The sequence below is a fragment of the Theobroma cacao genome, chromosome 2 (assembly GCF_053813885.1).
Source record: "Theobroma cacao isolate CCN51 chromosome 2, ASM5381388v1, whole genome shotgun sequence".
NCBI classification, from domain to species: domain Eukaryota; kingdom Viridiplantae; phylum Streptophyta; class Magnoliopsida; order Malvales; family Malvaceae; genus Theobroma; species Theobroma cacao.
Window position 1 is genome coordinate 6,927,856 of NC_142640.1, and position 25,756 is coordinate 6,953,611.

Below are 25,756 nucleotides of genomic sequence, written 5' to 3' on the forward strand. Positions count from 1 at the left end.
TACCCCTTACTTCTTCCCTCTTTTCTTCTTTCTTGTTACTATCAAACAAGAGGGCATCAATGCCTCTTCAATTAATTTTTATTAGCAATGCCTTTTGGCGAATTTTTGTTTGTTTGTGTGCAAAGTAATGCTGAGATGCTTGCTATGGAGCGATTTGATTCACCACAAATTATATGAAACGCTTGAAAAATATCATATACCTTTGATTATTGAAAAAATTAAAAGGAAAATTTTTTTATTATATAAATAAATAACATAAAATTCCATGTATTATGTATTTAAAAAATCAAAAAATAAAAGAGAAAAACAAAAATGTAAATCCGACTGATAAAAGAATGAAGCACAGTGTTTCACTCTAATCTCTACATCATCAAAGCGGCAGTGATCAGCCCAAAAACAATATATCCTGAGCCAGCAATTCTGTTCAAAGCGGCACCGTTGTGCGACGGCTCTGGTGCCACAGATGGTGGAGTGGAAATTGAGGACGGAGGGTTTGGTGGAGCAGCGGCAGAAGGCTGTGGAGGAACGTTAACATTAGCGGGAGATGGTGCAGCCACTGGAGGAGTCGTCATCGGAGAAGGAGCAGAAACCGGTGGCTCCTCCACAGGCGAGGGAGAAGAAGGAACAGGAGCAAAGACTGGTGGAGAAGTTGATGGTGGCAATGAGGTTGGCGAAGGTGAAGATGCAGGGGACTGTGCCGTGGTAGAAACCAACAAAACGATCAGCATGAAGCAAAAAATGGTTGACTTAGCCATCGTAGTGAAATTGAAAAGCAACAAAACAAGAGAAAACCCAGAAAGAGATTAGTGTAGAAAGTTTTGAGTGCAATGCGAAAATCATGAGAAAAAGAACAGCGTATTTATAGAAGGGGGGGATCAGGGGCAGAAATGAGTGGCCAACTGGGACGAAATTTCGAAAACACGGTTTTTGGGTGATTGCTGAGAAACAGTCCAACCAGCCACCAGGTCGGTTTTGATTTGGTTTCACGCGTGAGCATTAAGGTACAGTTGTTTTCGGTTTGATTTGGATCTTTGGTATGTACAGGGTGGGAAGCGCTGTCAACCGTTGGATTCTTTGTGTAACGGGTGCATTGGGAGATCAGACGGTAGAGGAAATCTACCTTGAAGATTGGGATTTGGGAATGCGTTGTGGGAGTTGGGGACACCACTAAGTTTGAAGAAACATAACATGTCATCATGTGAAAACATGAGGAGTTTGTGTAGTCCACCAGTAAAGCAACAGGGCATGTTCCCAAATTATAGCATTTTTCCCACGGGCCAATTGCTCATCATACAGCTAGAAAGGTAGATAAATTTTGGTACTAGTAATAATCATTAATATTTGACCAAAAATTAGATTAGTGTTATACACCATTTGATCAAAAATTTGATTTCATAATTTAATATTGATAAATAAGACATCAAATAATAAAAATCTTTGTGTCACAATGGATTGAGGTTTAAACTTTGTCAGTCTGATTTATCAAAAATAACAATAATAATAATAATAATAATAAAACCCTTTTTGTGTTTGTATATGAATTGGCAATAGTACAGCCCATTTAGAGGTAGAGGAATAGGATGCAAGCTTTCCTTTTTGTCTCTCCGCGTCCTAGCTGGCTACTAACTTAATTCTTAGTTGAACTTAATCATAAATCTTTGAGATTCAAAAATTAAAAAAATGCTTTCTTTACCATAAATATTAGCATTAGTTGGCACTTTCCTTGCGTGACCCAACCGCGTTAAGCTCTTAATTTTATGGCTGGTAAAGTAAAATCTGAAGTGTTGGCACATTCCCTGCGTAATGCTGTTAATATACCAACCTCCTTTGATTTTCTTAACTTGTTTCATCACTTGTGCTCCACTACTACTTTTCAGTTTTTTTTTTTTTTTTTATCAATGAAACAAAGAGAAGGAAAAGTTTGTGGTAATATTACTAGTTCTAGAATTCAACTCATGGAATAAATGAATACAGTACACAATCATATATAGGTGGTGAACAATAATGGTATATTTAAAATTAAAGAATCAATTTTATAAATTTTAAGGGAATACATAAAATGATATAATTCTCATTTTGGGGGGAAAAAGCTGGGTAATCTTCTCTTCATATTCCCTACGCCATCATCACGGCTGTCAACAGTCCAAACGCAACAGATCCAGCGGCACCAAACCTATTCAAGTTTAAAACGGCACTATTTTCCGATGGTCCTGGAGCTTCGGCGGGAGTCTCGGCAATCGACGAGGGACTGGTAACCGGAGACGGTGAAGAAGATGGAGGTGATAAAACAGTTACTGGAGATGGTGCAGTTGCTGTCGGAGTCTTCGATGGAGACGGTGCAGACACCGTCGGTGGTGAAGAGACTGGCGTCGGACTGGACGACGGGGATTTCTTCGGCGACGACGCAGGCGATGGCGTTGGAGATTGTGCTATCACGGAGCAAAACAGCAATGCCATTGTAATTAAGGAGAGAAAACGGGAGAGAGCCATTGCGTTGGAATTCAAAGAGGAAATTAAACAATGGAGCGAGTTGAGCCTACAAGGAAGACGAGAAGATGAGGGTATATAAAGAGATCAGAATTCATTAGTAACCGTTGGATTGGTTCTCGCACGGCTCTCGAAGAAGTCGAACGTTTGGCATTTTGCTTTAATAATTTAAAAGAAAGGTAAGGGCCAGGGGTTGCTTTGGCGCTTTTTCTACTTTGATTTTGTTCTTCATAACGACTATAAAAAAGCGAGGTCGTCCTTTGCATCTTGGACGTTGGTGTGGGGTCAACAATTTGGGATCCGGATGCAATCAGAACTGTTGTATATTTGTTAAATGTTTTATATATTTGCAACGGTAGAGAACTGGAAATATCTGGCGGTTTCTGATCTACTATAGTCTGATGGGAAATGTAACCTTGGAACCACTGATTTGGAAATACCAGTCCGTTACCATTTTAATTATCTTATCCAAAAAAATAAAATAAAATTCACTCGTCCATGTAAATACACGAGAAAATATAAAAAGAAATGCAAATATATAAAAGTTTTTTATTATCTATTTATTGTATAAAGTCGTAATTACAACATGACCTCAACAAGGTCAAGCAAATCCAAATTCTAGGAATGAAGTTGTTTTGTCCCTAATTCACAGGTCAGAGAAAAAGAATGGAGGGCTCTTCCTTGGGTATCGTTTTAGGTAGGAAACCGCACAAATTTTTTACTTTTAGCAATGCCAAGGTAAACATTGAATTTTTAAAGAATAAATCTTTTATATCTATAACCAAGTTCAGAGATGGTGTCTTCTTCCGATTATCATACGAGTTGTACTAAGTGGATCATGTCGGCAAGGAGTTACCAGCATCTAAAGCAAGCCGGAAGCACCAGGTCCTAGGATTCAGCTGCAGCATCCGCTGGAGTGGTGTTACCATTGCCACCAATAATGAGGCTGTTCAAACGGCCATTAAAGTCTAAGCCATATACGTGTCCCATTTTCGCACGTTTGGTCTCCAAGTATCTCTTATTCTCCTTTGTAATAGGAGTTAGTAGCGGAACCCTGCCTACAATCGCCAATCCATAACCCTTGAGTCCACTGTATTTTGCAGGATTGTTTGTCATCAGTTTCATCGTTCGCACACCCAAGTCCCTAAGTATCTGCAAGGAAGAATCATATTTTGAGTTTCACAAACTTCTTTGACAGGTGAGAAGAAAGTAAAATCTATCATAAGAAAACAACAAGACGTGCCAGTCATGCAGTAAAACCTTTAGCAAGCCCTAGACCAGGGTTCTGATCCTTTCCATTTATTACTACCGAACACTCTTCCATATGTACGTTCTAATAAAAGAAAAGAAATCATTCCTACCTAAGTACTTCGGCGTGGAGTATTATTACTAGGCTGATTTCCAACTTCCAAGAATTCTTTTTTTTTTTTAATTTCTAATTAGCTATGCAACACATGAAGATTCCATCACAAGTACTTTTAACCAGTAGAACTTACACAAAGCTCCCCGTTGCTTTTAGAAATAATCTGAACCCTCAGAAAGATTCAATGATCAAATCAATATATACTTACCCGCTTTTTAATTTCAAAATTTTCTTTGTTTTATGGTTGATTAAAGGTAACAGGACTAAACTTTAGGACAAATTATGTCACAGGTGCTAACCTAATATACTAATGATGCACAGTAGAATTAGAAAATCATGAAAACCATATTTATCCAAAAAAGAGGAAGACAGCAACAAACAAATATACCATATTCAACTGAATTATGCTAGATATATTCATTTAGTGTGGTTTTGATGGGGAAGTACCTGTGCGCCAATGCCATATTCTCTTGAATCAACAGGCAACCCAAGCTCAACATTTGCTTCTACTGTATCACGACCAGCATCCTGCAGATTATAGGCACGAAGTTTGTGGCCCAAACCAATGCCCCTGCCTTCATGCCCACGAAGGTATACCAACACACCCCTGCCAGCAGCCTCAATCTGTTTCATTGCAAGGCCAAGCTGATTCCCACAGTCACATCTAGCGGATCCAAATATGTCTCCTGTGAGGCATTCTGAGTGCACCCTCACAAGAATATCTTGCCCATCTCCTATCTCACCCTGTGTACACCATGGAAAGAATCATGCCATGTTCTTTGGGGAAGGTTCTTAATCCAAGAAAACCTAAAGTCTAAATGAATATACGCAAAAAAAAAAAAAATAATACAAGTGTGCAGTATATTGAAACATATTTTACTTGATTGAGCATAGGAAAAATTTTTATGTAAGATCCATATGGATGCTGAGGTACTCAGATATATATAGGAGGGTGAAACAAGCTATAACAATATGGCTATATCCTTACCTTAACCATTGCTATATGCTCAATCCCATCTAAGATTGACCTGTAACAATAGGCCGTAAATGGCCCCCACATAGTGGGTATCCGTGCAGCACCAGCACGATCAATTAATTTATCCCTTTTTCTCCTATACCTGCCAATCATAAGCAGTATTAGAAATAGTCCTTTACTTTATCTTCTTTAAAAGATGCCAGATACAATTAACAATAGTTTTGGCAAGAATTAAATTGGACAACTTAACTGTAGGATTCATGTAAGATAAGTGGAAAGCAAAGCTCTATCATATTTATTAATTTACCTGATTAAATCAGCAATGGATATTATTTTCAAGTTCTCACGCTCAGCAAATTGACGAAGCTTTGGTAATCTAGCCATGGATCCATCATCATCCACAACCTCGCAGAGAACTGCAACAGGGTCCAGTCCAGCTAGCATCGCAAGATCAGCAGAAGCTTCGGTATGCCCAGCTCTTTTCAGAACACCACCTTCCCTGTACTTCAGTGGGAAAATGTGACCAGGGCGGTTGAAATCCTCAGGTTTGGAATCTTTAGAAGCGAGGGCCAATACTGTTGTTGCCCTATCATGAGCTGACACCCCAGTTGTAGTACCATGTTTTGCATCCTGAAATTGGTTTTCATGCAACAAAAAAAGTTGAGAACCATTGGAAGTATCAAACTAGATACTACAGAAGCCATCCTTCTATAACGGAAATCAATTAACCCTTAATAATTTTTTGTTCTACGTATCATAAAAAGATTTATCCAAAATGGTAATTTGAGCTTATCAAAAGTTATAGGCAATCACAATCATCACTATCTTCCAGGCATTAACATTTTCAGCATTCAGATTCAACCTCCAGTAGGTGGTTATAATTTTCAAATATGTTATTGTACAGTAAATGCAATTGAACAATAAAACAATTAAATATACAACTTAACTTAGAATCATGGGATAAATGAAATTATTCATGACTCAAATTTATGGATATCAGACAAAATAAGTACCACTGTAACTGTGAATGCAGTGCGGAGTTTCTCCTCATTTTCCCTTTGGTTCACCATCAAAGGAAGCTGCAACCTCTCCAGATCCTCCTCTTGCATGCTCACACAAACTATCCCAGTTCCATGCTTCACAATAAAGGCCATAGCTTCAGGTGTCGCCAACTGAGCTGCCATTATAAGATCTCCTTCATTTTCTCTGTCCTCATCATCTACGACCACTACCATCTGCACATTAGTTCAGATTAGCAAAGAAAATTGATTAACATGCAGAACAATAAACGACATACAAGTGTTACCAGCTCATAGGAAAAAAAGCATCCCAAGGAAAAAACTAACCTTGCCCCGGCGAATGTCCTCAATAGCCTCAGGGACTGAAGCAAAACCTTCAGTGGGGCTATCCAAATCAAACTCATCATTATCGATGGGAAAACCATTACTTGTGGGAGCGGTATCTGCTGAAAGTGTTCCAAATGCTACTGCATCTTGTTGCTCTTCAATCCCAACTGATTTATCACTGAAGAGAGTACCGTTTGTGGAAGCACCATTGCCATTCGAATAGGACAGGAGGTCACCTTCTCCAGATATGAGTGCAGCTCTACTTTTGCCAACATTCTTGATAACAAAGGATGATCTGCTGCCTGACTGTCTAAAGGCCAAATCAGCCATGTACCCATTTGCAGAGAATAGATTTGTGCTGTGTAAACCGTTAAATAATTTGAAGCTTTTGGATGCCCTACACCGAAAGAAAGGCCAGTAAGAATTTCATACAATCAAATAACTGATAGTTTTAAAGATTGCACTAGAACTCTGTATAAGGCATTCTATTTCAGTCAGTAGGCATCTGTCTGTACAAAATCTCCCTGATCATTTCTTAGGAAAAACTCAGACATTTAAATTGACCATGAATAAAATCTTAAATATAAAAAATTTGGAAGGACAAAAGCAAATGCTTGTAGCCAAATCTAACTTAGTAACTTTAGGCAGAAATCAAGCAAACTTAGTATCTTAGAAACAAAATAGAAAAATTAAGTATAATGTTATGACGACTGTTTATCAAACTAATCAAATCTGAAATAGCTACACAAACTGTTCTATCTGAAAAGTTTATACTCATACAAGTCCTGTACAGGCCGTATATTGATTATACTAGCTAAAGTTGGACCTTTTATTCTTCTACCCGTTTCTTATCAACAAGATACAAGGAAATTTCAGCATTTAAAGAAATAGCAAAGAAAATCGCCATATTTCTTTCCAGCCAAGGCGAATTTTTGATGCAAAGACAGGAGCTTTTCGTCAAAATGGCTGAGGCTTGAGTTCATAGTTAGCAATATCCGACAACAACCGGTTGATAGAAACTTTGGGTTGTTTAAACAAAAACCAAAGACAAATTCAAAATTAATCACAGCGTGTATATAAGATCGAAACGGAACCATTGACCATTAAACCATCGAAATTTCTTTAGAAAACCAAATAACAAAAAGAAGCAAATCACATTGGAACCAATGAAATAACAAAGGTAACCCAATAAAAACAAAAAACCCAAAACGGTTGGTCACTTGAAAGGAAGAATTCATAAGGTAAGAATTTAATCCGAGCAAATCGCCATTAAAGAAAAAAAGAAGAGAGCTTACTGAGGTCGAGAAAGTGCCGCCGTTGAAGGAGAAGAAACGTTGAGAGAAGCCATGAGCAGCCTGAGGAGAAGCTATAATCTAAGGGGGTTTTTTATCTTGTAATTGTAATGGGCTTTTCTCTTATTCTTACGTCTATATTATATTTATAGTCATAGGAGGAGGAAGCCAAATGGAAGAAGCGGAAAGTGAATTAAGAAGCAGCGGCGAATTGAAGTTGTCTAGATGACCTGTCACCCGCGGGTGAGCTAGCGGAAAGTTGGTTTGGTTGGTTTGTTCGACTGGTTGACAGGGTGGCATTACGTTATTTTCGTAAATAATTAAGGTTTTGTACATTTGATTTCTATTTATTTATAATATATAAGATGAGATGTGTCCTTTTCATTATCTATTCTAATATCATCTGCAAGAAAAAAAATGATTTGGCAAAAATATATAATAATAGGTTTATTTACTTAATATGTCATTTAGTTATTAGATAATGTTTTAAATAAAAAATGAGGAAAATGCTTTTTCTTTTTTCTTTTTACAAATGAACATGTACTATTTTTATCTAAAAACTAGAAACGGAATCATTAAATATATTGGTGTTATTACAAATGCCTTTTTTTTTTTCTTTTTATTTCCCTCTTGATACCTACAGCATAAAATAGGAAATTGAGTCTAAAAGTTTCAAATTAAGGGGTTAAGAAATGGGTTTTCAGTGTTATAGGATTAGAAAAAGGCTAATTACCCTTTTCTCTTGTATCTTTTAAGTTTTGGGGTTTAGACCAATTGTAACGTTATATATATATATATATATATATAACATTTACTCATAATTACTTGTTAACTAATAATAATGCTATATTCATAAATGCATAATAATGTAATATTAAAAGTTGTAATTAAATTCTCTTTCAAATTGTAAATGTTAAATTCAAATCTTTTTAAAGTTTATTTAATACGTTTGAAAAAAAACATATTAATATAAAAATTAGATAAAAACTAAAAAAAATAAAAAAGAAAAGAAAGAGGGGGGCTGTCGAGGTTTACATGGCAGTATGGTCCAATTCAATCATGAGCAGACAAAAGACAGACGGGCATGTGATTCATCTCAGTTCCTTGTTTATTTTCCCAAGATTTTATGTTTTGGAGTGGTAAAATTAGCCAAAATTGGGTGGAGGAGACAGTGTGAATGTTAATGGCAAATTAAAGGATATTATTGGAATGCATATGTAATAAAAACTAAAGAGAAGCGGGTGATGCAGCTGGGTACTCGAAAGGGTGATGGAATGCGGAGAGAAACGATGGGCTAGGAATCGCGGAGAATGAGGAGCATGCCCCACCTCCAACCCACCAACTTGTTTTATTTACAAAAAATAATAAAGGATTTGTTTGCAATTGCGTCCGCATCTCTCTCTCTCTCTCTGTCTCTGTTTTTCTATACATTGAATGTTGAAGTTTTTTTGTAACATAAGCCGAGGGAGGGCGGCTGGCTGTTAGCCTCTTTCTTTCTTTCTTTAAGCTTCTTCTCTGAAGCTGCCTAAGCCTCAACTGTTTTCCCGTTTTTTAGTTTCCGAATTCCATGCAGCCGTCGCACCATTTTCCTTGACTTTGACCACGTTTTTTTTTCTCTTCAAAAGCGTTGACCCAATGGTCTTGAATGGCAATCCGTGGAGTTTAGGATTTGCAATAAAGTTTTTAAAAGTCTTTTCAATTAACCTACGTAAGTGGTTGAGGCAAAGGCAATGCCTTTAAAAGTCAGAAGCCGTGGGGATATGGATAATGATGCCAGCCATGAGCTGAGAGGAGATCATTTTCATCTCTATTCTCTATTCATAGTCATAGATATGAATCCCTTGTTGATATGTGGGTGGCTTATTTCATTGGGCCATGAAGCTAGCAGATCTTAAACCAATGTCCAAATTTAACGAGAGAGCCCAATGCCGAATGCAATTGCAAATATAGGAGGATGGGTTATATTATTTGGGCCATAGACGAACAAATACTATAATAATTTTTATTATTTTCAGACCACAGGGACAGGACAAAGGAATGGAAGCAAAACTAAACATGTGCGGCTTTCTAAGAAAATTATTTTTTGATGGTGAAGCCATGTAGTGTACCACAAATCTATAACATAAGTAAAAGGAAGCCCCTTTTGGGGCTTCCTCAGTTTGCCACGTTTCAGTTTTCTTATTTTAGCACGTGGCACCTTACAACGTGATTAAAAAAAACAAATTATCACTGAATGAGTCAAACAAAAACAATGAAGAATGCTCTTAAAGGGTGCCCACGCCCAACTTTGAGGACAGGAGTTTTAAATGGGGTTTTAAATTTGTGGCAGGACTTCTAAAAGAAAACCCAGGAGGAGAACGGTGGCTAGGCTTTTTTAGATAAAGAGGAAACTGGCGGCAGAAGGAAGGGGAAGAGAAGAAAAGAGGAAAGGGAAAGAAAGAGGGAGCTGCTGTCGGAAAGGCTTAGTCCAACAAGGGCGACGACGCCGGGGATTGAGTGATGGAGAAAGGGGTTGGCTGCTGCCAGTGGAAGAAGAAGAGAGAAAAAATGACGAAAAGAGAAAGTGTTGGCAATTAGGGTTAGGTTAAAATTAAAATCATTTATGAAGGATAAAAAAAAAAAAAGAAGTGGGTTGGATTCATCCAAGTCCAACCCAGGTTTAGTTAATTTATTTTTTTATATATGAATTAAATTTATAAAAATAGGATAAGAATAAAAAGTAAAACAATTTTTTTGATAAATAATAAAAAATAAACAATTAACTGAATAAAGGTAATAATAACTTATCAAAATTATTGAAGGATCTCAAAACTATTTTCAGGGTGAATTAATTCTAAATAATTATAAAAACATAAGATAAGAAAGTAGTAATTAAAATTGAAGCTAATTTAGAAAATTTTATCATTAAAAATAATAAAATTTTAATAAGTGTAATTAATATTTATTTTATTTTAACTTTAAAAAAAATTTATTTTATATTAATAATTTTATTGTATAAATTATGTAACTTATCAATGATTACTTTATAAATATTATATTTTCTCAACATAAATTTTATTTTACTATTAGAATCATGTAATTAATAAAATATAATTATATCAACATTAGCATATATTAAGATATAAAAAATTATTTTTTTTTAAAAAAATTTACTTAAATAAAAAATTTTACTTAGTAAGACATAAAATATATTTTTAAAATATTAAAAATTTTAAAAAATTATCTTTAATTTATTATTATTACTATTATTTATAAATATTTTTAAATTTAAAATCATTTTTTATTATTTTTATTTATAATATTATATAATTTAAAATTACTTTTAATAAAAAAATCAACACCCACGCAAAGCGGGGCACCACTCTAGTTTTATTTACGAAAAGGTTCCCTCTAAACAAACAGAGCCTCAAATATGGAACCTAAGAGAAAAACAAAAAAAAAAAAAAAGAAAAATTTCCATCCGTCAGACCAAGACAAACCCGACCCGGTTCACCACCAATCACCAGTTTCAGCTTCACCGCTGTCTTTGGGATTTCCGTTCCTTACATCAAATGGTCACGCTCCTCCCTTCCCTTGTCCATTTCTTCTTCCTCTCTCTCTCTTCTTTTCCTTTTTTTTTTTTTTTCTCTTTTCTCTCCATCCAGACAATGGAGAGCTTAGCCCTCCACTCCTTCTCCACCGCCACAACCACTTCCTTCTCCATTTCCTCCCGCACTTCCCTCCACCTCCGCTCTAAACCCATCTCCAAGTCATCCCACCCATCCATTTTCCCTTCCTCTTCATTCCCCACCCTCCGATCCCCTCTCAAGCCCCTCTTATTTTCCCCACTTTCCAAACAACCCAAGCCCCTACTTTCCCTTATCTGCTCCAATTCTCAAAACGACAACTCCCCACACCCTGAAACCACAACCCCATCCCCTCCTCAAGGAGCCAAACTCCTCCCTTTCTTTGTCTCAATTTCCATTGGCCTCATTGTCCGTTTCCTCGTCCCCAAACCCGTCGACGTAACCCCGCAAGCCTGGCAGCTCCTCGCCATCTTTTTGTCCACGATCGCCGGTCTCGTCTTGAGTCCCTTACCCGTCGGAGCATGGGCTTTTTTAGGCCTCACAACTTCTATCGTGACCAGAACGCTGCCGTTTACGACCGCCTTCAGTGCCTTCACCAACGAAGTCATTTGGTTGATTGTCATTTCTTTCTTCTTCGCTCGTGGGTTCGTTAAGACGGGGCTTGGGGATAGGATCGCTACCTATTTCGTAAAATGCTTGGGAAAAAGCACTTTGGGATTGTCTTATGGGCTGACTTTAAGTGAGGCCTTGATCGCGCCGGCGATGCCTAGTACGACTGCTAGAGCTGGTGGGGTTTTCTTGCCTATTATTAAATCGTTGTCTCTGTCTGCTGGGAGTCGGCCTGGGGATTCATCATCTCGGAAGCTTGGGAGTTATTTAATTCAATCACAGTTTCAGGTTCGTGTTATTTCTAGTTTATTAGTGATGATCACCTACTTTATCCATTTATCTTTCTTAATTGGTAATTTTAATTTACGGGTGGGGATAGTTAGTTTTAGACTGTTAACTTGTGCAAGAAGGCTTTTGTTTTTAGATTAATTTGGATTTTCGAGTTATAATTAAGTAATTTCTCTGTTCTATTTGAGCCCATGATTATGTTTTTCGTGCATTAGTACCTCTGACTCATGCATTACACGTGGATCATGTATGACAGTGTACTGGCAACTCTAGTGCTCTTTTCCTGACTGCTGCAGCGCAAAATTTGCTGTGCCTCAAACTAGCTGAGGAGCTTGGAATTATTATTTCAAATCCTTGGGTTTCTTGGTTTAAGGCTGCCAGTTTACCAGCACTTGTTTCTCTACTGGCTACTCCGCTTATTTTATACAACCTTTATCCTCCCGAAATCAAAGATACGCCGGATGCCCCGGCAATGGCTGCAAAGAAACTAGAGAACATGGGCCCTGTCACAAGAAATGAATGGATCATGGTTGCAACGATGCTTTTTGCAGTTACTCTGTGGGTCTGTGGGTAAGTGGCATCTCATCATACCGATTCAAGTTTATTTGGATTTGAGCTGAGAAATTTATTTCTTCACATCTAACGGTTGTGTATAGACAAAATTTGTGTATGCGTATCTATTGGAAGACCTATATATTCCTCGACTCCATTTACTTGTTACCCTTCCTTTATGAGAAGTTGTGCCCCTGTGAGATTCTACTGTCATGTGAATATCATAATGATGATAACATCTATTACTTTTGATGCTTATTATGAATTGAAATATTTTATCACACATATGACATGTTGATTATAAAACCAGGACACCAAGACACCAAAAATAGGTGGAGGTAGTTGTAGATGCATCAACTAAGTTAAAAGTCAATCAGTTTAAGGCAATATAAAACTTTCTTCGGGTTAAACATCAACCAAAAATACCAGTTCTGCTAGCAGCAGGCATTTTGTATCAGTGCCATTAAATATTTGAAACTGGAAAGTCATTCTTTCTAAACGCTGCATACTATATTGCCCTCCAATAGTTTAAGGCAATATAAAACTTTCTGCCGGTTTTGGTTTTCTCCAGCACGAATTAGATTCTTAGATTAGACTTGATGTGTATTGCTCTAATCCTTGAACCATTGTTCTCACCATTGAAGGACAATATCCATTCAATACAAAAGCTGCAAGTTTGAATTTATGATTTTTGTGGTTTGGTGTTTGCTTTAGAGCAAGCAAATTTATTACTTTGCTGATCTGTTGATATTTCCTGAACCATACACAGAGAGACTCTTGGTATTCCGAGTGTTGTGGCTGCAATGATTGGTTTGTCAATACTCCTTTTGTTAGGAGTGCTTGACTGGGATGACTGCTTAAGCGAAAAATCGGCATGGGATACATTGGCTTGGTTTGCTGTTTTAGTAGGCATGGCAGGCCAATTAACAAATCTCGGAATAGTGAGCTGGATGTCTGGTTGTGTAGCTAAGATCCTTCAATCTCTTTCTTTGAGCTGGCTGGCTGCATTTGGTGTTCTTCAGGCATCCTACTTTTTCATCCACTACCTATTTGCAAGTCAAACTGGTCATGTGGGAGCACTATATTCTGCATTTCTTGCTATGCACTTGGCGGCTGGAGTGCCTGGTGTATTAGCAGCGCTGGCTCTAGCTTACAACACAAATCTTTTTGGTGCCATAACACATTATAGCAGTGGTCAGGCTGCTGTCTACTATGGAGGTGCGTTTCTGTTTCTGCACTAACTTTCTATGGACTATGTAGTCTCTCTCTCTCTTTCATGCATTTGTGTACACATGCATATGAGCATCATGCCTTTGCACACAACCACAAAGCCTGCTTTTGTCTGCAATTACTACTGCTAAATTTACCTAGCTTCCTTGTGTGGGTGTGTACATGTCCATGCCTTGGGTTGATGAGGTAGGAAAAACAAGAGAATAACTCGGATACTTACAATAGCCATTTGGCAAGAGATCATTCTGAAATTCCCATCAAATTTCCTTGTTCCTCCTTTTTCCTATAGACAAGAATAGTGAATTTCTTTGAAAAGCATTTGCAATTCATCCAGGAAAATATCTTAATAGTGTTCTTTAGTTAAAGATTTGCTTGGGTTACTGATGAGTTCTTTTGGTTTTATTTACAGCTGGATATGTAGACCTGCCTGACGTATTCAAAATGGGTTTTGTAATGGCATCTATTAATGCCATCATATGGGGTGTTGTTGGAACTTTCTGGTGGAAATTTTTGGGCCTTTTCTGATTAATTTACCCTGTGAGTGTCATCTTCCCTGTTGTAAGAAGCCATATTTTGGGGAAAATTTGAGCTCAATTTTCTTCAAAGAAAATTTTCATAGATACAGCTTTGGCTTTTTTTTGTCGTCTCTTTCTATGTTTTAACAGTTTATTAACATTTCAGCTGGTTTACGTAGCTTATTCAAATATGATTTATTTTTTTAGAGGCATCTGTTTTTCTTTTTAATCCATCACTTCTGTTCTTTCATATCTTCTTTGTTTCTGTTACTTGAGATGCAAACTTTTAACAGTTCCCTGTTCTGCTATAAAATCTGCCCAGTTTTGTTGATCTTGGCGAACTCCAAGCTTGACAGTGAAAAAATTGCTGGTCTATTGCCATGTAAGAATTTTAGAAAACAAAAGTGACCATTTACCTGGAAAATTATTTTAGGTTTGAAAACATCGAGATAGAAAAAAAGAAGGGGAAGACGGGTAGAAAACCCTCAAAAATGGAAAAAGAAAAAATATCAGAGCGCCAGCCAAATTAATGAGATGAGATAATTTGGATGAGTTCACGGAAAAAACAAGTGTCAGGTCCAGCTGGTTTTAGATTTTCTCCTTTCTTTTGCAGACAAAAGTATGTAATACATGAAGAAATGCAATAAAAACCGATTTATAAAATGAGGATAGTGTAATGTTTAAGACTGTATTCTGATTGGAAACAAGTTTTGCCATCGCATGTACACTATGCTGTGCTACTAAAGGATGACTTTTAATATTTTACCAAAATGATTTAATGCTTATGGTTAGATACAGTATAATCAGACCTACTTCTTTGTAATGGCATTGTAGCATTACCCCCAGTCGGTATTTTTACATAAATAGAGAAAAAGACCCTGGATATTTTCTCTGGTACAACTTATCAACAGTCAACAAACTGTGGCCCATCTAACAGCTTTTGTCAATGGTTGGATGGCAGAGATATAAAAATGCCAGAATGTTTTCTCTAGTTTACTCATTTCTGAATTCTATATCCCAATGGCTGAGTGGTAGAAGTGATACAAATCCCTGTCCATAGGATCGTTTTCTGAAAAATAATTGATCAATAAGTCAAGAGGAAACAAGCAAGGATGCAGGGTTATTAGTCACTTAGTTGACTCTGCCGTTTTAGTGGTTAGATATTTTCCGTCAGGACAAAAGAAAAATAAACTATTTGATTTAATTACTTCAACTGCTATGCTATCTACCCTCACGTTCACCCCCGGGTACACTCAATCACTATGTCTTCCGCAAACCTCTGTTTGCTCTTAATCTTATTAGTCTTCAGTTTCCACTCTTGGATCTTGAGATCTCAAGAATTAACATGCAACTTGAATGATTTGATAGCCCTAAATGGCTTTTCTAGCTGTCTAGAATCAGATATTGTTGGATGGAGTAACTCTACTTCTGATTGCTGCACTTGGACTGGTGTCACTTGTGACAATTCTACTGCACTAAGCCAAAGAGTGGTCAGTTTAGAACTTGGGAGCAACAAACTGTCTGGAAAAATCTGTGATTCCTTGGCAGGTTTACATCAACTGAGAATTCTGAACCTTTCTCATAATCTGCTACGTGGTTCCCTTCCAACCAAGCTGTTTCACGTGCAGAACCTGGAGGTCCTGGACTTAAGTGACAATGATTTCGTTGGTAGAATCCCAGCAGAAAGTCATTTATCCTCTATCCGGTATGTTGACATTTCCAAGAATAGTTTTTTTGGTCCGATGGATAAAAATCTCTGTAAAACCTCACCTCATATCCAGTATCTTGATTTATCAAGTAACAACTTCTTCGGGGAAGTTTCACCAGCTTTGGGAAACTGTACCTCTTTGCAGAATCTCATTCTTGCTGGGAATAATTTTAGGAGTTTACCGAAGGGTATCTTTCAGCTGCAACATCTTAGTGTATTGCATCTTCACAAGAACAGTTTTTCTGGGCCACTAAGCGACGGGATTGGTAATCTGTCTAACCTTGTTGAATTGGACATCTCCTCTAATTCATTTACGGGAGTTCTTCCTGATGTTTTTGGGAAGCTTCAAAAGCTTGAGCAGTTCTCTGCCAGTTCAAATAAATTCACTGGAATTTTGCCCATCTCAATGGTGAACTCTCCATCTCTTATAAAGCTTGACCTCCACAACAACACTCAGAATGGTCCAATTAATCTCAACTGTTCTGTGATGACTCGTCTCATGTCCCTTCATCTTGGTTCTAATAATTTCCATGGCCCAATCGCCCATAGCATGTCCTCTTGCAAGAGCTTGAGCATGCTGCATCTTGGCCACAACAACCTTCGGGGTCAGGTTCCTTACAGATTTAAGAATCTCCAGAGCCTGAAAGTCCTCATACTCTCGAGGACCAATCTTGTCAATCTATCATCAACCCTTAAGATTCTACAATATTGCAACAACTTAACTGTTCTGATCCTTAGTGAAAACTTCCCGGAGGAGCAAATGCCCACTGATGTGAATTTGCAATTCAGAAGCCTCCAGGTACTCAGCATTGCCTATTGTGAACTAAGGGGTTCCTTTCCACTATGGTTGCGTGGTTGCAACGTGTTACAGTTCTTGGATCTGTCGAGGAATCATTTGAGCGGATCTATTCCCTTGTGGTTCAACGGGTTCAAATATCTCTTTTAGGTGGATTTGTCAAATAATTCTTTCACTGGTGAGATACCAAAAGGCTTAACTGAACTAGAGGGTCTCATTGACATGAACATCTCACTGGAAGGGCCTTCTCTGGGCTTTCCATTATTCAGGACTGCTACAGATGGTGCAACTTTTGGTTACAACAAAATTTGGAGCTTTCCGCCAACTATGGACCTGAGTTACAATATTCTAAGTGGACCCATTTTGCCCACTTTTGGGATTTTGAGAAGGCTACATGTTCTAAATCTCAATCAGAATCACCTCTCAGGATCGATTCCAGAGAGTCTGTCAGGAATGACAAACTTGGAAATTTTGGATTTGTCCCATAACAAATTATCTGGAGAGATACCTAATTCAATAGTGCAGCTCAGTTTTCTGTCAAAGTTCAGTGTTGCATATAATGAGCTTTATGGGGAAATCCCAGCAGGAGGTCAGTTCATGACTTTCCCATATTCAAGCTTTGAAGGGAACAATGGCCTTTGTGGTAGAATCTATACACCATGTCAGCCTGAACATGCTCCTACCATTTCTCGTGGTGAACAAATGATAATATTTGGTTCTCAATTTGCATATGGAGTTGTGACTGGTTTTCTTCTCACCGTCACCATCTGCTTTATGTCCGGTTGGATCGTTCCAAGAGGGGCACCGTTTGGAGTGCTGAATCCAAGACAAACTGATACCAGCTAGAAGTAAATCTAGTCCCCATGGCTAGAAGAAAAGCGAGTGATCTCTCTGCTTCTTTAGACTCTATCGGCTGTTGCCCTCTTTTCTGTCTGCTTTATATTTTTTCAAGTTGTAGACTGTAGATTATGCACACCCTTTCTTTCGTTGGTTACAAAGGAATAAAGTACGATTTTACTTGGTTAAGTTTAAAATACTTGTAAGTTTTTAAAAGAATTCTTTCTATATTATTTATTAAAGGGATCTGTAAAACGATTCTTGTGATAAGGAGAGGAGCTCTGAAACACTAGAAGTAATGCAAGGGGCAATCACTTTGACAAATGCTTTTGAACACCCAGCGTTTCTATGGAGCCTCGTCATGTGAGTTCTTGGAGTTGAAACCGGCAACTGCTATTTACAAGTTGCTTGGAAGGTGTTTGTAAGGTCTGACTTCTTTATCTACCATAGTTTTAAAATTGTATAATTCTAGTACATATCTTGCAAATTGAAAAGGAAAAATATCACAAAACTAAACTAAACCAGAACCATCTTAGCCTGAAAAAGAAGGAAGAGGCGAAGCACCTGAAGCACTGAATTTGCTACAAGATTTATTTATTGAAGAACTACTGCTTTGATGTATCTTAAAACATCTCGAAGGTTGTTAATTACTAGTTAGGAGAGAGTAATGATAGTAAATATAATGTACTATAATGTGTTGCTGATCACTTCGTGAGTTAATAACTTGAGATAATCTTTTCAGCCTCTTTACGTGACTGGTCTCAAGTATCTTTTTGCCAATTTTTTTTTAAAGGGCAAGAACATTTCATTGAAAGAGCTGGTAAGGGGGTTGCCAGAAAAAATGCTGAGAGGGTAGAGAAATATCCCTTCAGCTGCTAATCCCATGTTACAGAGAGTCCTAATAGGCTACGCAATTTAGCCACGAAAAAGCAGCAAGTCCCCCGGTACAAGTGTGCTAAATGGCAACACAGTTCAGCCACTAAAACACAGGAAAAAAAAGAAAAAACCAAAGGGGCAGAAACTATTCATGCCCACTTGTCCATGCAGAAATGAAATAGATAAAAAACAGAACAGTGGGCACAAGCGATTTACAATAAACTTCCCAAAATGAATATCCATCTTCCATACTAAAAAATAAGGAAAAAGTAGGAATGAACTGCAAACCATCGTATATCATTATTGTCAAGTCAATGACAGGCGAAGCATTAAAACATTGCAGAGAATTTACTCGGTTGCATAATAGTTGCTTTGACAAGTCCACCAGCAAGGTTGTTTTCTTCTCTAAAAATGTGCTTGAATATAATAGTTTTGACATCACATTTGAGAACTTCAACACTGTTTGATAAACTCTTCATGCGTAAAGGGACTGAACTGTGGTTATTCACCCAGTTGACGATATTTCGGGAATCACCTTGTATAATGAGAGAGTGACTGCTAGACCATGGATTGGAAAGAAAGAAGCTGATACCCTTTTTGATGGCAGCTAGTTCTGCGAAGTCGAAATCCTCAGTCTCAATTGGATGAGAGAAAGTACCCTTGAAGCCTTCATGGTCTCTTAGGGCACCCTAATACCTGTAGATTCAGGCTTCCCCAATGCTGATCCATCAACACTCAGTTTCATAAATCCTTGGAGTCAGGGGCGGAGCATCCCTTTGTAACGGGGCCCATGCCCCCCAAACTTTTTGAAATTTTTTATATATTATATATTTTTTAATAATTTTTTCAAATAATTTGTTATTAAATAATTAATATAATTAAAAAATAATAAAATGATATTAAAAGTTCATTCAATTTTACTCAAATTCTTAATTTTTTTAAATTTTGTAAGTTTCTCCACTCATCTTTTTCTCTTTTTTCTTTATCCTTGTATTGTGAAATTATAAAAAAGTAAAGTTTTTATTTAATTTTTTCTATTTATATTATTATTATTTTTTTCAATTATATTCTATTTGCTCATATATTTTAAGTTTCTATAAATTTTCTTTTTTAAATTTCTATGAATCATCAACTACATTCTTTTTTTTTTTGTTATATAGGTTATATCTCCTACTTGTCATTGTTTTTGTTTACTGTTATGTGAATTTTATTTTTAATGATTTTAATTTTTAAAAATTAAAAAATTATTGTATATGTAATTCTCAAATATAAGTTCTAGTATTACATTATTGGTTGTTGTTCAAATTTTCACTAATATGTTATTTTTTATTAATCCTAATTATATAAGAAAAAAATTATCTTGAGCATATGTTTTTAATGTGCTTTATGTTTTATATTTAGTTGAAAGAAAATTATTTTGAGTATAAGAAGAAATTATTAATTCTACATATCATATTTAACTATTTATAGTTTATGCATTATAGTTTAATATTTAGTATTATAAACTTAAATATAATAAAATAAGAATATTAGATGTTGACAATATTAATTTTTTAGTCGTTTATATTGAAAAAGACAAGACTTCAAAACAAAATGGATGATAAGTTTCTTACAAATAATTTAATTGTTTATATTAAAAAAGATATTACCATCATTGAACAAAACTTTCCTACAACACTATTATAATTTTTTTTCTTTTTATTTCTTTTTATTTACATGTTATATAAAATTATTATCTATTATAAATCTTTTGATTATTAATAGTTAAGTTTAATATATTAGCTTTGAAAATTTTTAACTTTTATTCTTCTTAACCTTTGGCCTCCTCAATAAAAATTAACTAGCTCCGCCCCTACTTGGAGTGATCTTAACCAGCCTTCGATGAGCCTTTCTTTTTTGTTAACCTTACCACAAAGTACTCTACAAGGGTCCGGAAGCATGAATATATATCGTCTTCTCATCTAGAGGTAGAAAATGAAAAAAAATTAAATTTTTTCTTTTCCTTTTAAGAGGTTTTGGGCATGAGCCATGTTTTTTTTAACTAAATTGATAGTTGGGCCTTAAGTGGTTCAGCCAACTCCAACAAACCCCAAACAATCATTCTTTTGGGACATACATATGTCACTTAATCCAACCATTAACAAATTAATGTCAAATAAAAAAAACTACCAATTTTGAAATCGAAATTTTTGACAAATTTATTTTTGGTACTTGATTTTATGCATAAATTAATGAATGTATGTATTTTTTATTGTCTACTTATTTTATGTTGATACATGCATGTTGCTTAAATTTTTTTTAGCATAAAATTGGATGTCATGTGATCCATATAATTTTAATTAATTAGAGATTGGTCACAGCATCTTTGATTATGTTAAATTGTAAATTAAGTATCCTTGGATCACATATAGAAAAATGATATCAATTGTGATTAATCATATTTAAATATAATAAATTTTATCTCACATGAATTTTTATTTTATCTGTATGATTAATTATGATGGAATAATAAATTATTTTTCTTAATTTACCTATAGGAATTAAGAAAAGGCATACAATTTGATAGTTTCATCATGACGTTTGTATATAAATCTTTTAAATAAAACTCAGCCCACAGACAATTTTTTTTTAATTTGTTATTTGGTTCATATTTTAAGCATGGTTTAGATTGGTAAAATATGATATATGTTTATTTGCCTCAATTTCTATGACATAATCATATATGTTTTTATGTAGTTATACAACTTGTGAATTTTTCTTATATCAAATGTGATATTCTAGATTTAAATGGTGATAACTATAAAATATGGAAGGGTGGATGAACACTGATTATGCTATTCGAAAGGACAAACCACCTACACTTACTGATACTAGCATTCTGGTTGAAATTGCTCTTTATGAATGATGGCAGCAATCTAATCGTCTCAATATGATGTTCATAAAAATAAAAATTTCTACTAGTATACGTGGTTCAATAAGAGAGTGTGACAATGTTAAGGAATTGTTAAAGGCTATTGATGGACAATTTAAGTCTCCAAATAAGCCCCTAACCAGCACCATAACGATAAAGTTATCATCAGCGAAGCTCACTAGTATTAGAGGTGTGTGTGAGCACATCATGCAAATAAGGGACATTACAGCTCAGTTGAAGTCTCTTGAGTTTGAGACGTCTTAATCTTTCCTTATGCACTTCATTCTAAATTCTCTTCCATACCAATATGGAGTTTTCAAAATTCTTATAACACATAAGGATAAATGGTCAATTAATGAACTTCTGACCATACGTGTTTAAGAGGAAAACAGGTTAATTGTGGAATTGGGTGAAAGTGCACATATGGCAACCCAAGGAAAGAACAAATGGCAAGCCAAACAAAAAAGGAAAGGTAAAATACCCATCCAAACTAACATCAAGAAGGAATCCAAATGTTTTTTTTATAAAAAGAAGGAGCACATAAAGAAGGATTATGTCAAAAATAAAGTTTGGCTTAAGAAGAGAGGTAATTCAATCTCACTTGTTTGTTATAAATCTAATATGGTTTATGTCTGTCATAACACTTAATGGATTGATTCTGGTTCTACAATCCACATTTCGAATACCTTGTAGGGTTTTCTAAACCAAAAGAAACGGGTGGGTAATGAATAGTGCATCTATTAGGGGAAGAAGATGCATTCATATGTGGAAGCAATTAGAGCATGTAGAATGATTTTAGATTCTAGTTTTGTTTTGAAGTTGGAAAGAACATTTTATATTCCAAGTTTCTCTAGAAATTTGATTTCAGTTTCAAGATTTGTACCATTTGGTTATTCCTTTAACTTTTCAAATACATCCTTTAATTTATTTTATAAATATGATCTTGTTGGGAATGGTACAATGTCTGATGGTCTTTTCTAAATTAATTTAAGACAATACCTTTTATAATATAATGCATGTTCATGGTAATGTTGGTATTAAACGATGCGTTATGAATGAGAGTTCTTTTATTTGGTGGTACTAAAGATTGAGACATATATCCATAAAGAGGATTATGTAACATCCTGTCCCTTGGGATGTTAATTAAATTAAAATATCAATTGCCAATAAAGATGAATTGTGACTATTATCGATGACGAAAAGTTTTGTGAAAGTGGAAAAGTCGACATAGAATTAAAATAATATTTTTATAATAAAATAATATTAATTTATTGATGACAAATTAATAAGATAGTGTAACATCTAAAGTCGATCAAGGAGTTGGATTTGGCCAAAGTGGAAGAGTAAATTAACACTTGGAAAAATTTTACAAGAGTCAAATGGAAGAGTAAATTAACACTTAGAAAAATTTTATAAGAGTCAAATTGAATTTCTTGGAGTCAATTAATCCCCATTTCACATTTAATATACTAAATGGAATGACAAAGTATGTTTGAGGACTAAATTGCAAAAAAAAAAAATCGACATACAAAGTAATATATTTGTGAGAATGGAAGTGGGCTCGCCGCTAACCAAAAATTATAAATGACATATGTATAATAAACCCAAAAATTACAATATGCCTTTCTTGTAATCCAAGAAAATGAGCTAAAAGAGAATCAAGATTAATAAAATGAGCTTGGAACTTGGAAAATCCAAGTTCCGCCCATTTCTTGTAAATTGGAAGCTCTCTGCTCCTTAGCTTTTCTTGCAACCCGAGAACTCTTCTTTGGTATTTGGCTGAGCTTTCATTAGTCTTTAATCATTTGGAACTCCATTGACCCATTTCTCTCAGGTGTAATCAGAGGGCTTTGCTTTTTTTTTTTTTCAAAAAGATGTTTTGAGAAGTGTCAATGGGAAGGAAGTGAAGGAAGAAGAAAAAGAATTCGGGTGGAGGAATTGGAAGTCTAGCCCTCGACCAAGAGAAGGAAAACTTGCTGTGTTTTATATTCTCCTTCCAACCCAAGGCTTCCAACCCTTCTCCTTCAATTTTTAGACTCTATAAAAGTGATATGAAGCTGTGGAATTTATGAAGTTTTGACTTTTGGTTATTATACTCAAAGTTAATCGGTTAAAATCTCATGAATTGTTTGTGACAGCAAATTTGTTTTACGATTTTGGAAGCTATTGGAAGATATTTTTGAGGAGGTGAATTCAAGTTTAAAGGTAAGAAACCGTGAGCTAAGATGTGGATTAAAGTATAATTTTATTGCTAGAAAAAAAATTTAATAGTTTGATTTGAAATTCATGAATTTTGTTGTAAATATTGTTGCAAGGAGGATTGAAAAGAAAACAGAAATTTGCTGGAAGGCATAATTTAAAGTCTAGAATTAAAGGTTTGGTTGGAATTAGTTGGTTTTTAAAGCTAAGAAAAATAGACATGATTAAGTGATGTGTCGTTTGCACGATGAAATGTTAGTTAGAAGCTAGTAAAAAAAAAAAAGAAATTAAGCGTGAATGTTGTGTGAATTAAGATGCAGATTCAGCCTAGAAAACTATTGGGAGGATTGTCGAGAAGATGAATTGAAACCTTAAAAAGGATGCGGGACAAGGAAGAGAATTAAGTCGTGGGAACATCATTAGAAGGCTAGAAATAAAGGCTTATTTGAGCCGAATTGAAACTGTCAAAGGTGAGTGATTTAGGTATGGAAATGCAGAATATAAGTACAATGTTGAAATGTTACATCGAATTAGTCTAAATTTTTTGGAAATTAAGCTAGAATATTAGATATTTTGGCATATAGATTTCGTAGGAGACTTTAAAAGCTTGCTGAAAATTTCTTAGTGAAATCACATAAAGTCAAAGGAAGTGGTTAGTAATTGGTGAGAATTCCCACCAAATGAGGTGAGTGAGATTTATTTTTGAATAATGCATGTGATGCATCACGCATTGTTTAAAACGTTGTGATGGTACTTAAATGTTTTGTATTGATGATTATGCCTAGACTAGTATGTTATTAATATGAGTTAATATATATATATATATATATATATATATATATATATATATATATATATAAATGTTTGTGTGTTATGTTAAAGGCCAAATGGTGGCATGTATGCTTGTGTTTCTAGTCCTCCTAGCTATAGGGTTATTGTCCGTGATTATGTGATAAATGAAATGAATAATGCATAACATTAATGTTTTTGGAGCTTGCCATGCATATGTGGGTTTATGTCATCCATGTGGGAGGAACTTATTATGTTAAATTATTGATTTGAGAAAGATTGAACTAATACTTATGCTACATTATGGGAACTAGGTTGCCTAACTGTATTTGAGATCATGATATGTATTTGGAAGTGATAGCATATGATGAATAAACTGGAGGATTATTGTGTTTATGCACATTCGATATGTGCGAACGTATGGATAGTTGATGTGAAACTACTGATGCTTGTGTGGCTATTGAGTTGGGATGACTAACGTGAATTATGGTACACGGATTATTAGCAGCATTGATGGCCCATAGATTTGATGATGTTTCATCCGATGGGTGAATTCCGGACATTGATTGATTTAAGGTTAAGTGGTGTCTTTTCCCTGTGACTATGTTCTTTGCCTACAAAGATGGCAATAAGTAGGGTTGATAGTAGAAGTCCCACTTGTGATTCCCACTTGTAGTGCTATGGTGTCGACTGTCTAAAGATTACTCCGGTCGATTTAATTTCTCCATCAGTTGCTCAGGAGCTGTACGTGATTTGTTCTCCGCCTGTTGTTTCGGCACGTGCGTGATTTGTTTCTCCGTTAGCGACTTTGCCCTGTGTATGATTTGATTCTCTATTGGTTGGCCATCGAGTGTGATTTAACTATATCCAGGATAGAACCACTCATTGATTTTGTTTGATTTTGATGATATAATATGTGAATATGTGGGTATTGATATATAACTGAAATGTGGTGGTCATTATATAATTGAAATGAGGTCGACATTTGACAAAAAGCTTCGAGGGAAGCAAATCATATATTGAGTTTAAGGCTGTGCTTGGCAACTAGGGTGTGTCTATGGAACCTAGTTTGATGATGGCTTTAAAAAGGTAAGCCTTAATTGATACGCTTTGTTATGGAGACATGGAATTGATTGAGCACAAATGTGATGTGTCGTTAAGATGTGATTACGACAAGGCATAGAAAGATGAAATGTGCACATAAGATATTAAGATGATTCTCATATCTCTAAATTGGAGATGGTTGATAATAGCTATGATAGCTTTATGACTAGATATGTCTCTATACATATGTATGTAATTATATGTGATTTATTATGCTATGTTAGTCTTTTCCATCACCGAGTATTAAATGACTCACCCTTTTATTTGTACCATGTGCAGATAAGTAAAGTTATGGGATTCACATGGCTAGTG

At 35.5% G+C, this 25,756-nt stretch overlaps 4 protein-coding genes and 1 pseudogene across 4 annotated transcripts; 2 read left to right on the top strand and 3 right to left on the bottom strand.

Annotated features, from left to right (window-relative positions):
- Positions 1-218: 218 nt before the first annotated feature.
- Positions 219-896, bottom strand: LOC18608245 (uncharacterized). The gene has a single exon (XM_018114862.2). It carries the CDS (start codon positions 753-755, stop codon positions 363-365), a length of 393 nt encoding a protein of 130 aa, XP_017970351.1. The 5' UTR covers positions 756-896; the 3' UTR covers positions 219-362.
- A 1,024-nt stretch (positions 897-1,920) lies between these two features.
- On the bottom strand, positions 1,921-2,547 carry AGP1 (arabinogalactan protein 1). The gene has a single exon (XM_018115963.2). It carries the CDS (start codon positions 2,488-2,490, stop codon positions 2,116-2,118), a length of 375 nt encoding a protein of 124 aa, XP_017971452.1. The 5' UTR covers positions 2,491-2,547; the 3' UTR covers positions 1,921-2,115.
- A 475-nt stretch (positions 2,548-3,022) lies between these two features.
- Positions 3,023-7,627, bottom strand: GCH (GTP cyclohydrolase II). The gene is made up of 7 exons (XM_007042830.3): positions 7,468-7,627; positions 6,173-6,569; positions 5,840-6,061; positions 5,134-5,456; positions 4,839-4,968; positions 4,298-4,594; positions 3,023-3,639 (listed from the first exon to the last, which is right to left on the bottom strand). Exons 1-7 carry the CDS (start codon positions 7,518-7,520, stop codon positions 3,376-3,378), a joined length of 1,686 nt encoding a protein of 561 aa, XP_007042892.2. The 5' UTR covers positions 7,521-7,627; the 3' UTR covers positions 3,023-3,375.
- A 3,346-nt stretch (positions 7,628-10,973) lies between these two features.
- DIT2.1 (dicarboxylate transport 2.1) lies at positions 10,974-14,436 on the top strand. Its single transcript, XM_007042833.3, has 4 exons — positions 10,974-11,927; positions 12,184-12,497; positions 13,249-13,697; positions 14,119-14,436. The coding sequence occupies exons 1-4, from the start codon at positions 11,016-11,018 to the stop codon at positions 14,232-14,234; spliced, it is 1,791 nt and encodes a 596-aa protein (XP_007042895.3). The 5' UTR covers positions 10,974-11,015; the 3' UTR covers positions 14,235-14,436.
- A 144-nt stretch (positions 14,437-14,580) lies between these two features.
- On the top strand, positions 14,581-17,762 carry LOC18608249 (phytosulfokine receptor 1 pseudogene; annotated as a pseudogene).
- The last annotated feature ends 7,994 nt before the right edge of the window (positions 17,763-25,756 follow it).